At 41.5% G+C, this 16558-nt stretch overlaps 1 protein-coding gene across 4 annotated transcripts in view; it reads left to right on the forward strand.

Annotated features, from left to right (window-relative positions):
• The window catches only part of PLCB4 (phospholipase C beta 4), a 164895-nt gene that overhangs the window by 120841 nt on the left and 27496 nt on the right, over positions 1–16558 (forward strand). For all 4 annotated transcript variants that reach the window (XM_039224818.1, XM_039224831.1, XM_039224824.1 and 1 more), the window contains 4 exons: positions 8063–8151; positions 8716–8866; positions 13865–13914; positions 14017–14082. In XM_039224818.1, the coding sequence (XP_039080749.1) occupies positions 8063–8151; positions 8716–8866; positions 13865–13914; positions 14017–14082 (356 nt within the window). The remainder of the gene's footprint in view (positions 1–8062; positions 8152–8715; positions 8867–13864; positions 13915–14016; positions 14083–16558) is intronic.

Raw genomic sequence — 16558 nt, forward strand, 5'->3', positions numbered from 1 at the left:
TTTTTTTTTTTTTTTTTTGGTAAGGAGGCTCCATGCCAAACACGGGGCTTGAACCCATGACCGTGAGATTGAGAGTTGCATGCTTTACTCACCATGGCCAATGCTGGGTCCTAAGAAATTCTTTTTTTTCCCCCCTAGTAATGGTAGTTAAAGTGGTATCCCATCATTTTTTAATTTGCTAATTTAAAGTTATGTATCAGACTGAGTGCATTTCATGTGTTTCTTGCTCACTTGTATTCCTTTTACCTTATAATACTCTTTAGTGCCCTTTGAAGGCTTGTTTAAATTGGGTTTCTCTTTTTTTAAGTAATTTTTCAAAGCAAATTTTAATTAGAAGTTCCCTCATAATTTCCAGAGTGGTCTCAAATACATCTCAATATCTAGATAAACTTCAGTGGAGGTAATGGTTGGGGATCAAACACTCTATTTTTCTTGGCCTGAAAGGCTGCAGTTTCATTGAGGCCACTTAGCAGGTACGTGAGGATGCTGGCTCAAGCCCCCACGGCTTATTGGCTGTGTGACCCGGAAGGAGCTCTGCAGAACACTGTACATTGTAGTGTCCTCATTGCAGCTCGAGGGTTAACAGCAGTCCCCAGCTCATAGGTGAAGATCTAGGGAGTTCTTGGTACCATGCCTGACTACAGCAACTCTTCCATTAATTTCCTTTCATTTCTGCTTATTTTTAACAAACTGAAGAAAAATCCACTGGTTACATTTTCTTTTCCCTAACTTTACCCTTTACTTTGCCACAGTAAACTCTTTTGTCATAAGCAGTTCACCATCATAGGAAAAATCTTTTAATTCCATGCCTACTACAAAGTTTCAGAATTCTAATGCATTAGTAATGTGACCATGGTTTTCTTTAAGCACCAGCAACTCCATGTTCTGCATGATTTTTAAATGTATTTTAAATCTCGGTAATGACAGGTGGGTGGCATCATTTTATAGAAACAAGGAAAATGTTCCTTAAAAGGCTTTTCTAAGTTAAGACAATTCCTTAGGGGGAGGGCTTGGGCATTGACAGAAGCTTCTGGTCACTTACTTATTAGAGTTCTGTGCTGTGAGTTACCAGAGGATGAGGAATCTCTCCCAACAGAGACAATTTGGTACTTATGCAGTTGCCCATTATTACTTCTACCTTCATGTATATGGTGGTTTAGACGCCTAGAGCTCTGGGCTACCCTAGTTCCTTCCCAACATGATTTGAGTCTTGATCCAGTATGTTCCGCCCTGACCCTGTTCCTCTCCTGTCAGTTGCCTATTTTCTTTCCTTTTGCCCTGTCAGGCAACAGAGGCAGGGAATTTCGTGCAACTGCTTCTCCTCCTCATTGCTGTAGCAAGAATTCCCAAGACACACAAGGAAAACACAGAGCAAATATGGCTGCTCGAACTTCAGAGCTCTTTCCATAGATGGTTCTGCTCCTAAGCTGCATGGATGTCAAATGTCCCTGGGCTGAAGAAGAACAATGGCATCTCTTAACTATCAGAAACTAAACTTGGACGTGAAAACAAGCAGTAACGTTTACAACAGGGATGACTAGGAGTGAATCAAAAAGTCTCCCTTTAACTTCTTCAGTGTTAGATTTCTACTAAACGTAGAGTAAAATAGCCCTCTTGTTTACTCCCACGCAATAGGAAAGCGCTAGGCTAGGTGTTAAGGTCGCTTTTCCTTTGTCAAATCCAGTGAGTCTTGAGTGTTGGGGTTGTCTTTGCTGCCCTATCTGTAGGTGCAAATGCCACGGATATCAGTGCTGACCCATTGCAGCGGCCTTATCACTGTGAGCCACTGTTCTTTGTGATGGGAAGCAGTTCCAAAACAGATGGCAATTAAATGAGCATTAGTATTTGTCTCCTCTAGTCCACTGTTGTTTTTGATCATCTGTATGTCTTATTACTGAGTGGTAAGGGGAACAAAGAAGAGAGCTGATGGCATGCTTCCAGAATACATGGCACATCAGCATTATACTTAAATGTCACTCTGAGATGTGTTGTGTGAGCCACTCAGCGCCAGTTTCTCGAGCAGCACTTATCACCGCTCCTGTAGCTGTAGATTTTGTTTCCTCTTCTGCACGTAGGCCCTTTTGTGCAAGGAGAGATGGAGCAGCCCTTTTGTTTATTTGCCAGCTCCCCCTTCCCACCTGCCCTGTGATTAAAGGTCCATTATGGGGGCTGGAGGTGGGTGTTTCTTGTTCTTTCTGCCCAGCATCCTACAGGGCTGCTTTCCAAACCCTCTGCAAAGATAGTGGGCTGCTGCTTACATCACATAGTTCCAGAGGAGGAACGTCATTAATCAAGATGCCGTTGCTGGCCATAATCTCAGGATTTCCTGATACAATTAAAGATCACTCCATTTTCTCCTCCCCCTTATGGATGCTAACATACTTTTTCTATCAAACATTTCTTGGAAAATTGATTCGCATTGCAGTGGTATCCATTATTATGGCTTCCTCTGAATAATAGAAAATGTTAGTAAGAACACTGAGAACAAAAGCTGCAGAGAAGGGGTTAGGATGGATTATGGAGACTTCACTCAGGAGTTGCCAGGTGAGGTGAATTTAAACAAGGTCCTTATTGGGGCACCTGGGTGGCTTAGTCGGTTGAGCATCCGACTTTCGCTTAGGTCATGATCTAGCGGTTCGTGGGTTCAGGCCCTGCATCAGGCTCTGTGCTGACTGCCAGCTCAGAGCCTGGAGCTGTTTCGGAGACTGTGTCCCCTCTCTCTCTGACCCTCCCCTGCTCGCGCTGTCTCTCTCTCTCCTAGAAATAAATAAAAATATTTTTAAAAAATAAAATAAACAAGGTCCTTATTGCATTGTTCCTTGAGATGTACTGTGGAGCCCAGGAAGAGGGAGGCACATAAGTATTCTCCAGTATTATTTGACCACAAGGTCTTTTGTCCCCCTTCACCTAAGATATCTCTTTGCATTCTAGAAATGGAATTTGAGAAATGGTTAATCATTTGCTAGAGGCTAAGAGACCTCATCTAAAATCATAGTTGTGGGATTTGTTGATCTATTTTAGCATCACTTTGCAGCCATCCAAGGAATGTATATTTATTTCTGTTGCCTTTACCTCTTGATAAGATAGAAACAGTCAAGGGGAGAACAGGAAAGTATCTGAACCAAGAGGGGGCCATCTAGGCACCATGGTTGGTGTTCACCTCCAAAGCACCCAAATTAAATACCTTGAGAAGCACCAGTTAAACATAAGCAAACAGATAAAAGATGGACCTCCCTTATAAAGCCAACTAGTATCTGGAAGGCTGTACTGAGGAATTGCTATCTTTTCGGTTCTTGGGGATGCTTAAACTGATGCTTCCAACTCTGGAAATGAGGAAGGATGGGTGGGAGGGAAGGAGGAGGGAAAAAACGAATATACATGGAAAGTCTTCACTCCTGGTGAAGAAAATGGCACTAAACCTAGAAATAGATGGTATTTTTTTTAAAGTATAAATAAGTAAAACTTCTGTTAAGTTCAGAAGAAAGAAGAAAATGAGAAAAGGCAGACTGGTTCCTTATTATTTTTTATTTTATTTAAGTTTATTTGATTTTGAGAGAGAAAAAGCATGAGCAGGGTAGGGGCAGAGAGTAGGGGGAGAGAGAATCCCAAGCAGGCCCTGCACTGCCAGTGCAGAGTCCGACATGGGGCTCGAACCCACGAACCACAGTCCATGACCTGAGCTGAAATCAACAGTTGGATGCTTAACCAACTAAGCCACCCAGGTGCCTCAGACTGGTTCCTTTTTAAAAAGAAAGCTTCCAGAGCCTGTGTCTTGGCCTCCAGGCATCCAGAATATTTCAGCTCTCCTTTGTGGGTTCTGTAGAGTCAGAGGCTTACATGCACAGGTCTGTACCCTGTTAGAAGGTCAGTGTGCCCTGTCCCCGGACACACCTGGCACACAAGTCAATGTTAATCAGCATTTCAACTTCATTCATCCCACAGGTAGTTGTCCTGTGGAATACAGAACATAACCAGCCACAGTGTTCCCCCAATACAAGGGGAGGATTCCCATGTATTATGAAATATACAATTGATATATAAAATACCATATCGACACCAAAGAGAGATAATGTATGCAAATCTTTGGCCAAGAATATGCATTCCTGAGCCGAAGCAAGGAAAAATAACATTTTCTAATAGTTATACATTCATATATAGAGGTAGGAGATACTGAGGGACAGCTTCTCATTCTCTGATCATGCATTATTTTAAATGTTAATAAAAATCAGTTTCCTTTTTTGATATTCAGCATATTTATATATAAATGTATATATGTATATATATGTGTGTGTGTGTATATATATATATATATATATTATGTGTGTGTGTGCGTGTATATAAATCCTTCTTTAAAAGTCAGGTGTATATATGGCTCTGGTCAGAGGACAAACTAAGCTACAAAAGAAAAATTACCTAAAAGAGACCCCATCAGGTCTTGACTCCCTAATCTTGAGCCCTTTTGCTGAAAAATTTTGGTGGAACTACCCCAGTGGCTTCCCTCTGCATGAATGTATTACTCTAGCTGCAGAATGAGCAACAGCCACCACATGGCAAAATCTCATGTCCTAGAAGGATCTGATTTATTATTCAAAATCACCGAGAATGAAGTGCCTGTCTCAAGTAACCTGCTAACCTAACGCTTATTCCAGATATTTTATCTTTTTGACGTCTTCTTTTAGTCCCCTGTGATTCAGTTTGAACAGGCCTTATTTCTCCTTTGTGTATTTTTGTTGCCATTTGGTCAAGAACACTACTGAGTTGTATATTACAAAAATTTTAAAGGCATACATAATGGAAAAAGGCATCTTGTTTAAACTCAAATAATAAGGCAGAATTTCAGGATCTGGGAACATAACTCCCCAGTGGCTTCTAGAATTGTTAATATTGGTAATTGAGGATAGATTTAAATAATGATATTTATCCAACTAATGGATAAATCTGCAACATCTATTTTGATGTATAATTTAGGCTCTATCTACGTGATCCTACAGCAGATGGCTGATCAGAAATCTCAGCCAGTTTGTCCATGTAATACAAAGCAATACGTAGCCTAGTTTACTGTATTGTGTCACGACTGCATGTTATAGGACCTGTATTCAAGATCAGAATTGTACAGAATCGACCTTCAAGGCTGGGACCAAAAAATAGCTGCAAGAAACAGGAAGAATCTTCTGGGATTCAAAATATTCTTTCGTCAAGCCATGACAGGACCTTGGGAGATCTCCAGGGGCTGGTGGATGAATGCTCCCTGTGAACAGCGATAAGACCTGATTTGTTTGAAAGACACACCCAAGAATAGAAGATCCTTTTGCTGCCATAACTTCAAGCTGAAGATAACTCACATATGTTGTCTGCCTTGGATTCGGCTGCCTTTGCCTTTTGTAATTCCTGCATAGATATTCCCAATTGACTGATAGGTCAGGGCATAATAGGTCGGGGCGTTTCTACACCCCTCATGCAGCAGGAAGAACTTACTGAAGCTGAGACTTCTGCCCAAATGCCAAAGATTTGCCGCTGTCAATCTGTCAGGGGGTTTATAGAGTCCACTTTTAGGCAACAGGCTTGAGCAATGGAAACTTGAGCAAGGTGGAAGGGTCAACGGCGACCACCACCAAGCTGATGCAAACGGTCTCATTAAGTGACTCACCTCAAAATAGCTATAGGCCCTAACTAACCAATGGGCTACTTAACACAAGGCACAGTTATGGAAAAAGGGAAAATTTCATGCATTCCTATGCCCCCTCACTGCCCTGTAACTGGCTCCTCACCATCGCCTCCTCCTCGCAGGCAATTTCTCTTTTGTCTTGCCCACTGCCCTCTTGCCGTGTATACAATAAATTTCTGTCTCCTTAAAAATTTTTTTTCTTTTTCATCAGTTACCGTTGGTAATCAAATTTGCCATAGGCTGGGAGACTTGAAACAGTGAAATGTATTCTCTGACAGTTCTGGAGACTAGAAGTTTGAAATCAAAGAGTTGGCTCTTGGGGAAATCCTTCCTTGCCTCTTCCGAGCTCCCGGCCGCTCCCGGCAGGCCGTAGCATCTCTTGGCTTGTAGCTCCAATGCTCCATTCTCTGACTTCATCATCCCTTAGCCTTTTTTCTCTTTGTTTCTGTGTGTTCTCTCCTCATCTTATAAGGACCCCGATCATTGCATTTAGAGCCTACCCTCATCCAGTGCTATCTCAGTCCTTAACTAATTACATACACAGAGACCCTATTTGGAAATAAGGTCACATTCTAACGTGCCAGGCAGTCATGAATTTTGAAGGGCATTTTTCAACCTACTGAACCCTCTTAATTCTGCTGTATTAGTACTTGTTTCTTCCATTAATTATTCTTAAATAACTATTTTAAAGCTTGTTATGAATATATCTTGTTAGTAATGCTCATCAAGTATATAAGTTGCTCTCATGTTTCTGAACCACTAATTTTATGATAAAAGTAAATGATACATCTGTTTTTGTACTAACCTATTTCTTGCAAAATCATCTTTCATAAAAAGAAAAAAAAAATTGCAGGGCACCTGGGTAGCTCAGCTGGTTAAATGTCCAATTAGGCTCAGGTCATGATCTCATGGTTTGTGGGTTTGAGCCCCATGTTGGACTTTGTGCTGACAGCTCAGAGCCTGGATCCTGCTTCAGATTCTGTGTCTCCCTCTCTCTCTCTGCCCCCCACCCTCTCTCTTGCTCTCATGCTCTCTCTCTCGCTCTCAAAAATAAACATTAAAGAAACAAAAAACTTGAAAGTCGATCTAAATATCTAGCATCAGAGAATAGTTTGGTACATAAACTCAATGGGACATTAATTCATTCACTAAAAGTAATTTTTACCCATCATCCTAACATTTAGGCATTTATACTATGGGCATTGCAAATGTATGCTAGGAGATATTCAGGGACGTTACTGCAGTCAATACTCTTTATATTAGCAAAGAACTGGAAGTAATCTAACAGTGTATCAGTAAGGAACTGTTAGAAAAATTAAAGCCATTCAGAAAATGGCACTCCTTAAAAGTGATGTATTAGACCGTGTTAATGATACAGAAATGTCTCCAAGATACATGAAGTTTCAAAATACAAAATAGGTTCAGAAAACTATGAACCCATTTGTAATTTCAAAAAATATATACAAGAAATGGATAAAATATATACCGGCTTGTAGGAATTTCAGGGGAAGGGATTTTTATATGTTATATGTTTGAATGTTTATCATGTGCATGTATTTTCTATTACAAAAAGGAAAAAATTAAACTGAGAAAAATTATCTTAAGAATGTAATTAGTAGCCTGATTTTGCTCGAAGAAATTGATACACATACAAATTTTGAAATGTGTAAGTATTGTACTGTTTTAAGGTAATGAGAGTAATTATATATCTATAATTTATATAAATATATATTTATATATATCATTTATATAATATTAGTAAACGCAAAATTACATGAGGTTCTGCTAGAAAGTACTTGAAACTCTTCAAATGACATTAAATAAAAAATGAAATTTTATTGTTTTTAAATGCAGATGTAGCTGAGAACTGGGGAAATAATTCATTTTAACTACCATGGAACCAAAACCGGCTTAAAATATGTGTTAGCCACCTTATCTAAATTAAGACTTAGATACTGGCAGTGTCTACTACGTTCCAAGTACTTTTTACATTTATTATCTCACCTCATATGCTCATAGTACACCTTCAGAGTGGGTGGTATCAGCCCTAATTTTCAAATGAAACACAGTTGAGGACATGAATCAACCTGCTCAGAGTCACACAAATTAGTCAATAAACCAAGGCAATTGACTTGCCCTGCCACACTGTCATCTTTATTTGGGGGAAAAAACAAAGAGCAAATAGGAAAAAGTCAACTGGCCTTTGATCCTTGCTTTACTTATTTCTTGATTCCTGTAACTGACTGTGCTTTCCAAACTTTGTCTTATTTCCTAGGAGAAGGTACTTAGCAGAAAATAACCAGGGCCCAGGATTATGAATTGTTTATTAGCTGAATTTTCTTGGATGTTTATAGTAAGACAGAATCAACAGCTCACTGGCTTTTTTCTTTCCCCCAGATATTGTGGATGCTTTATCAGATCCAAAGAAATTTCTTTCCATTACGGAAAAGAGAGCAGACCAAATGAGAGCTATGGGCATTGAAACTGTAAGTAGCAGTTAACTAAAGACCCGGCTGACTAAAGACAGCCAAGTTGGGGAAGTTTGGTGGTCAGTGATAACAAGAGTTAAGACAAAGTAATAAATTAATACAGCAAACTTGAAGAGGGTTTTTAAAAATGAACTCATCAGTTCAACCAAATAGTTTCAAGGGTCTGTAAAAGTGTAACCTATTTAATAAATGGACATTGATGATGCTCAAGGAATATTTAAAGTACAGGATGCTTTTATGATACACTAAAATACCAGCTAATGCAGCTTAGCGAATTAATGAAATTAACATTTACATTTCTTTGTTGTTTATCAGTCTTGCATGCAACCTTCTTCCATTTCAATGCACACTTGTGTTGTTTCTTTTGTTTTTCAAGCTCCCTTTACCATACCCTGCTTGTAAAAGAGTTGCATGTTTTCTCCTGCCAGGCAAAGATCCATTAAGAGAGTTGTAGGGGACTTGTTGAGTGGTTCAGACTGGATTCAGTCAGATAGAGAAGGCGCCGGACAGTTGAACGCGAGGTGGCATACATCTGGGTTAATATAAACATTTCTGCTCCAGAGTGACATAGCAGATGTGCCCAGTGATACTTCTAAGAATGACAAGAAAGGAAAGGCCAACACTGCCAAAGCAAACGTGACCCCGCAGAGCAGCTCTGAGCTCAGACCAACCACCACGGCCGCCCTGGGGTCTGGAGTGGAAGCCAAGAAAGGTAAAGGGGGGTTGTTTAGGCTCTTTGTCTGTTCTGGCAATTTTTGTGTCTTTTTGAAGGGGCTTTTATGAAGATTATTAGAGATGCTAATTCTGCCAATTTTGATTGCCCTGTAAAAGCCCAGAGTAGATTGCTTCTCCGCAGATTGGGCCAACTGCTTAATCTTCCTGAGTGTTTAACAAGGAGGCGGCATTTGTATCTCATCTGCTAGATCCCCTGCACCTTAGGACACTGGGTGCAATATCCATAGTTTTGGGAAATGTTTAAATTCTGTCTCATTACTGAAAAAAACTTCCACACAATGGACTTCACTAACTCATCCCCATGTTCTTCTGCCTTCCAGACAGGCAGTGGGCTCATGAACCAACAGAATCATCACTGTTCTGATATTCCTAGATTCCCTGATTGGCAGTTTGCTGCTATGGGTGGATGTTCAGCATCCATGATTATTTGTGAAATTATCAGATGGGCATTTTAAGGCCAATTCTATATGGTTACCTGTGGGTAAAATGAGATATCCTAAGAGGTGTCACCACAAAGAATGATGTTCCCCATGTGTTAATATTCAGCTGGTATGGATGGATGCAACCATACTGGTTATTTAAAGTTGATTTTTATGCTTTACTGGGTTGGCTTTCATTTTGATTGGATGGTGCCCATCCCACACTGGTATTAAACATTTTGAATGTCCTCCTTGCTCATGAATCATTTACTAAACTCACTCTTCTTTCTGTGATAAGAATTTTTTTAATGGTTTTTTACTCAGTATGTATATTTCCCACTTATATGTGAATTCAGAAGGCCCTCGATGTTAGGGAATCAAGTTGTTTGTACACTTAAGTACACACAGTGCTACAGTTTAAGGTAAGAAATGACAGGCTTTTCCAAATCAAGGGAGCATAGTAATTTAGCAGGAAACTAAGAGTGCATGAAGCTTTGTGTAACAAATTGGAAAATGAGGCTGCACAAAAGTAGCCCAAATTGTACTTTGCCTGCAGCTGTTTGTCTGTGCTTCCCCCAGAGATATGAGCAAGCCGATGACACAGGCATTCCATTCCAGTACTGGTCATTATTAACATTAGCCATTCAAACAGAGAGACTGTAGAAAATGGGAGAGTTTTTGTTTAAAGTCCTTATATCATGCCCCCTAGTACATAAAGACATTAGTAATTATAGTAAGTCAAGTAGCCTGAAAAATTGCAGTGTGACCAGCTTACAGAAGACAAAAGCAATCCCAGTTCTAGAAGGGAAGATTCCTGTGTTTAGAACTCTCTCACCCCTGGTTCCAAACAAGATTTGAGAGAGCCAAGCTTCTCTCATTTCTAGTCCAGTCTCCTCAACAGGCACCCTGAGGAAGAAGGTCTACATACTGTTTCCTTCTGGCCTTTAAGTGACAATACCAGGTTCTGTAAGAAATGCTTTCACGGAAACCTTCAGGGACCTCATGTGGCTAGAGGGGTAGTGTAGGACAGGGCCCCACACAACAGCCAGGCCCAGCAGTGATCAGTGAGGGCTGACTCCTTGGAAACAGGAGGGGAGAGGGCGTCTCTTCCAGCAAGGATCCCAGAAAAGACTTATAGATGAGATCCCAGTTGAGCTGGACTCTGAAACGTAGATCTGACTTGAATAGGAAGTAATGGATTTTTCTCAAGGATGTTGAATCACTGTACTGGATGTTTGGCAATGCCTACATAGGAAAACCATGAGCTAGATGCTGAAGTTCATGGAGCAGATGAATATACAATTTTGAAGGACCCATGTGGAGGTAACCATGCTCAGCAGAACCTTGTCTCCATGAAGGGTTTATTTTATTTTATTTTATTTTATTTTATTTTATTTTGTTTTATTTTATTTTATTTTATTTGCATGGTAGCTTTTAGAAGAATGGCATAGAAGTGAAAGAGGGAAGTTTGTAGGTGTTCTTCCTACTCCTATCTGTGAACTGAGGAATCAGGTGGAGGGGAGTTAGGAAATAAAATACTCCAGTGGCCTTTGTAGGAAGAGGTGTCGTTTGTGAAGGCAAGCTCTTTCTTAAGACAGAGAACTGCCTTAGAGCGCCTGGGTGGCTCATTTGGTTAAGCATCTGATTCTTGGTTTTGGCTTAGGTTATGATCTCACAGTTCATGGGTTCAAGCCCCGCATCAGGCTCCATGCTGACAGTACAGAGTCAACTTAGGATTCTCTCTCTCTCTCTCTATCTCTCTCTCTCTTTCTCAAAATAAATAAACAACAACAACAAAAAGACAGAACTATCTTAGTTTAGGTCACCCCAAATCAGACCCTGAGACAAGGTTTTAGATGCAAGTAGTTTATTTAGGGGGTACAATGTACACAGGTGGGGGCTTGGAGAGGTGACACAAGGTGGAGAAGGTAGCCAGTAATCAGTGCGCTCAGGCTCCATTGAGGCACTTGGAGCTCGGTGCCCCTGGGAACACTCTGAAGTCTGGTGCTGGACAGTCACCTCAGAGGCATCCTCCTGGATGAGCAGGGGAGCAGCACATACTTGAACTACAGTCAGCCTTTGGTGAGAGCCCCTGCAGGAGGGATCAGTTCCCTAATGATTCTAGATTGACCAAAGAGTAGTAATGCATGTTAGAGGGAGAGTCCTCAGGTAAATTCCTCAGGCAGGGAAATGCAGGTGCTGGCAGTTGGAGATCAGCTAGAGTGGCCTGATGGAGACAGAGCAGGGTGTACAGCATTTGCTGCCCACATCTGTGGAGGTGAGAAAGTTCTAATGGTTTCTCTTAGACACACAGCCAGACAGCAGTAACTGCCCAGTGCTTGATTTCCTCTTCAGGAATAAGGAATCAAGAAAACTAGACTAGTTGACCTACAAATTACAGCTTGGGAGAAAACACGTTATTTTTGAGATTTGTTGAAAAGAACAAAAACTTTACATAGTAAACCTTCATTTAGCCAAAATCTTTGGAGCCCAAAGTGTAGTTGCTTAACCCTACTTGCATACCAGGGAAGCATATAGAACTGCACTGGCCAGTGCAGTAGCCTCTCGCCACATGTGGCTCTCTAAACTTAAACTTAAAAATTAACCCTTGGGGCACCTGGACGGCTTAGTTGGTTGAGCGTCCAACTTCAACCCAGGTCATGATCTCACAGTTCGTGGGTTCAAGCCCCGCATCGGGCTCTGTACTGACAGCTCAGAGCCTGGAGCCTGCTTTGGATCCTCTCTCTCTCTCTCTCTCTCTCTCTCTCTCTCTCTCTGCCCCTCCCCCACTCCTGCTCTGTATGTCTCTGTCTCTTAAAAGTGAATATTTTTAAAAATTTTTTTAAAAAATTAACCCATGAATCCTCAGCTGCACTAGCCACGTTTCAGGTGCCCAAGAGCCACATGTAGCTAGTGGCTCTCTGTTGTTGGACAGCTCACATATGGAACATGGCCACTGTTGCCAAAAGTTCTCTTAGACCCACTTCTGTAGACCAACAGAGGCAACTGCACATGGTCCCATCCCGGCTCTGTAGCGTGTGGGCTTTTTCTGGCTAAGTCGTTCATAAAGCTATGATTTTTACAAATTGTTTCAATCTTTCTAAAAAAATACAAAAACCAAGTTCATGTTTCCATAGATTCCTGTTTATCAAGATTTACTTTAACCAAGACCAAAAAGGAAGTCTCACTGGACTAGGTCAACTCTTTATATTTGTTAGCTCTCTGGAGGACCTCACATGCACTCCAGTACTCTGTTCATTTTACAGAAGAGAGAACAAAGCTTGGAAGCCAAGATTCATTGCCTCTCACTCTTGGCTGTAAAGCAGGGAGTTAGCTTGTATGTCAGACATAAGAGATCAGGGAGTAACCCTGTGTTCCTGGGACACCCTTATCATAAATGTTATAAATCACAGGACTGATTCCTCTTAGCCATGACTCTCTTCCCCACCTTCCCACCCTCACATGGGCTGTGCACATCTTCTTAAAATAAATAAAACTGAAAAACAAGAGCCTGGGACTCAATCCTATCTTTCTTGAACATCTCATACCTAGCTTTTTGGGATTCTAATGGAAATCAGTTATAGTACCAGGCACACATTTTGTTTGTCTAAGATGAAAATCTGCAGTCAGACAAAATGGGGATTCTTGTACAACTGTGGTTGCCATGACGACACCTGGCCTAGCATCACTCCACTGGCAGGGTAATTTAGTATGTTACTCCAGGTCCTCATGACCGCATCCTGTTATAAAATGGTTTGAATTCAGGATTTCCTGTATGTTGAAACCATGGCTGTGCTCAATAGCATATTGCTTCAAAATTAAATTTGGTAAAAGAAGCTGGGGGAAAAGTTTGGCTCTTTGCTGACGAGGAGGTGAGAAAAGAGCTGGGAGGTATTTGACTGGTATGATGTATGAAGATAAAAGTAATGTTAACAGATGCTGTGGTGCCTGATCAGATCTCCTTTGTGGGTTTGGCACCCTGTCCCCCAGCTGCTATGTGTATGGGCTGATTTCAAATCACAGCAGCAACCCTCTCAGAGGATTGCCCTCTCAGACTGTCAGGGTTCCCTTGTCTGGAAATGCCTGGAAGGCTTTGTCCTATCTCTGAAGCCATTGGCTGACTATTAGGGGGTTACAAAAGTCCTGTCTTCTTACCTCGAGGTAGAACAACCCCAGAGGGCCATGTATGCTGAAGAGCTCTCTGAAGGGTCAGGCTGAGGTTGGATTTCCACTAGAAATACACACCCCCTACCTTCTTCCTCTGCCCCATTCTGCTTCTCTTGCTGCCCTAAGGGTTTCTCCCGAGCACCTTTCAGTAAGTTGAGCGCACATGGAACTCTGACTCAGGCTCTGTTTATAAGGAACCTGAACTAAGACGATAAGCTTGCCAATTGTCTAGTTAATTGCTTTGTAATAAGAAATTAAGATGCTTATATCCATAACATTACATGTAAAGCTGCTTCATTGTCTTCAGATGAGATTTCAAAATGATGAATTTTATATTATCAATTATTCTCTTTAATTTTTAATACACACAGTGCTTTAATTTTTTTAAGGTATCGAACTTATCCCTCAAGTGAGGATAGAAGATTTAAAGCAGATGAAGGTAAAATTGCTCATGTTGCAAGCACTCTTCTATTACGCATATTGGTGAAACCAAAACATTTCTGTTTCTCACCAGATGTATTCATCTTTGCTTCTTCCACAGGCTTACTTGAAGCACTTAAAGAAACAACAGAAGGAGCTAAATTCTTTAAAGAAGAAACATGCCAAGGTACTTTGTGCTGAATGTGTTTGTGCATATGTGTGTGTGACTCTGTTTGCCAGTCTGTCTTTACTTTTAGCTCTCAGATGAAACCCGCAAGCTATTATTTTGTGTGATGGAGCAGTGAAGTCTTCACAGGCAAAAACATGGCCTAGAAACTGACACCAACCAACTGGACAGTAGTGCCTTGATCTTAACTGGTTAGAAATGAAGTTTGAAAACAGAATCCATTTGGGATTGCTTGTCACTGATTTATAATCTGCATTTCTAACAGTTACCTCAAAAGCATAACAAAGCTTCACCCATTTAAAAATTAATAATCATGGGGTGCCTGAGTGGCACAGTCTGGTAAGCATCTAACTCTTGATCTCAGCTCAGGTCATGATCTCATGGTTTGTGAGTTTGAACCCCACGTTCCCATCAGTGCAGAGCCTGCTTGGAATTCTTTCTCTCCTCTCTGCCCCCGCCTGTGAACGTTCGCTCGCTTGCTCGCTCTCTTTCTCTCAAAATAAATAAACTTTAAAAATTGTTTAATAGTCAGACTTTATTTAAAATAATGGGCCCTAGGGGTGCCTGGGTGGCTTAGTTGGTTAAGCATCCAACTTTGGCTCAGATCATGATCTTGTGGTCTGTGTGTTCAAGCTCCGTGTCAGGTTCTGTGCTGACTGCTCAGAGCCTGGAGCCTGCTTCAGATTCTGTGGCTTGCTCTCCCTCTGCCCCTCCACTGCTCACACTTTGTCTCTCAAAAATGAATAAATGTTTAAAAAAATTTTTAAATAGTGGGCCCTAGCCAGACCCTTGAAGACCAGCTCAGTCTCCTCCTAGAAGCACCAAAATCCCCTGGGTCGCTGGCAAGTTGTTTGCCACACACAGGGCACGGGGGGGGGGGGGGGGGGGGGGGGGGGGGGGGGGGGCGGTGCTAGCCAGCTCTGACTTTCTCACCAGGGCTCAGAGAGAGGGCTTTTCTCACTTTCCCCATTATGCAAATTCTGTTCAGTGGCCTACTTCTGAAATAGAGTTGTTTTTCCTCTTCGCCCATAAGAAGAGGTTTTTTTGACAGTGATGGTGAGAAATTGTAAGAGCTGGTTGCAAATTTAAGAGAAGAACAGCAGCTGGCCTCCAGAGTTCTCGTGTGGGCTGAACACTTTGCAGTATTCCGATGTCATCCTGCTCCAAGCCACTCCTCCCAGAGACAGGAGGAAAACACGATACCTCTTTCCTGCAAGATGGATCGTGACAGCCACTGGGGCTGGAAGGGTAATGTGTGTGTTCATCCCTTAAAGGCAGCTGGAGCAAGAGAGGCTTAATTTCTTAGCTTGAAAGGACTTCTGAGTTTTTTAAAACTCATCTTGAGACCCACTTCTCTGTACTGTGACTCAGACCTCAAACCAAGGCTTCTCCTGTAGAGCTAGACTTGAATGAAGTATCTCCGAATCACTCCAGATATTTAAAATACGTGGGGTGCCTGGGTGGGTGGCTCAGGCAGTCAAGCATCTGACTTGATTTCAGCTCAGGTCATGATCTCGTGGTTTGTGAGTTTAAGCCGTGCATTGGGCTCTGCACTGACAGAGTGGAAGGAACATGCTTGGGATTCTTTCTCTCTCTCCCTCTCTCTCTGCCTCTCCCCTGCTCGCTCTCTCGCTTGCACGCTCTCTCTTTCTCTCAAAATAAATAATCATTTTTAAATGGTTTTTTTTTTTTTAATGCAGAGCTTGTGGCCCGCATTTAAGTTTGTGCCACTTTGAGAAACTCAGCCTATCCTTGGCCTAGTAATATTCCCCATATTATTGAATGGATGGTGTAGTACATTTGCTGATCTAGAGGTCTCTCCACAGACTATTTGCTCCTAAATTTCATGATAAGTCCACTGAATGAAATTCCTTCTTATTGCCCAGAGGGGAGACTTGCCACAGATTTTCAGAAGTGTAGGAGACAGATCTGCTTAAAGTAGTGTTTTCGATTTTGTTCGTCATTGGCAACAACCTAGAATATGGAAAGGCAACAGAAGAGAGGAAGAAAAGGAAATGAGGAAGAATGCGACTTACCTTTGATTATTAGGGATGGAATTGGTAGCCGTATGGCAATGTATGATCCCCCAAATTTTCTTTCCATTTAACTTGGACCTCTGTCATTGATGCTGACATCTCCGGGGCCTGTGGGCTCTTTGGAAGTTTCAACTTTCAACTTTCAACCTCACCCCCATTAAGTACTTCCTTGAGACATGACCAGTAATAAAAATAATCATAGCTGCTAGAATTTTTGCATGCAAAGTGTTTTCCAGATGCTGTGTTCAGCACTTTACATATATCATCTCATTTAATACTCTCCACCCTATAAGGCAAATTCTCTTTAAGTCTCGATTTTGCATGTTAAGAAATTAAGGATTAGGGAAGGAACTTCCTAATTAATTTAGTTCCTAAATTAAGGAACTGAACTAACGTCCCACCATAGGAGAGCAGCAGAGCCAGAATTTGAACCCAAGCCA

This window comes from Hyaena hyaena, unplaced genomic scaffold (genome assembly GCF_003009895.1).
Source record: "Hyaena hyaena isolate Hyena2069 unplaced genomic scaffold, ASM300989v1 scaffold_16, whole genome shotgun sequence".
In the NCBI taxonomy this organism is placed as follows: Eukaryota; Metazoa; Chordata; class Mammalia; order Carnivora; family Hyaenidae; genus Hyaena; species Hyaena hyaena.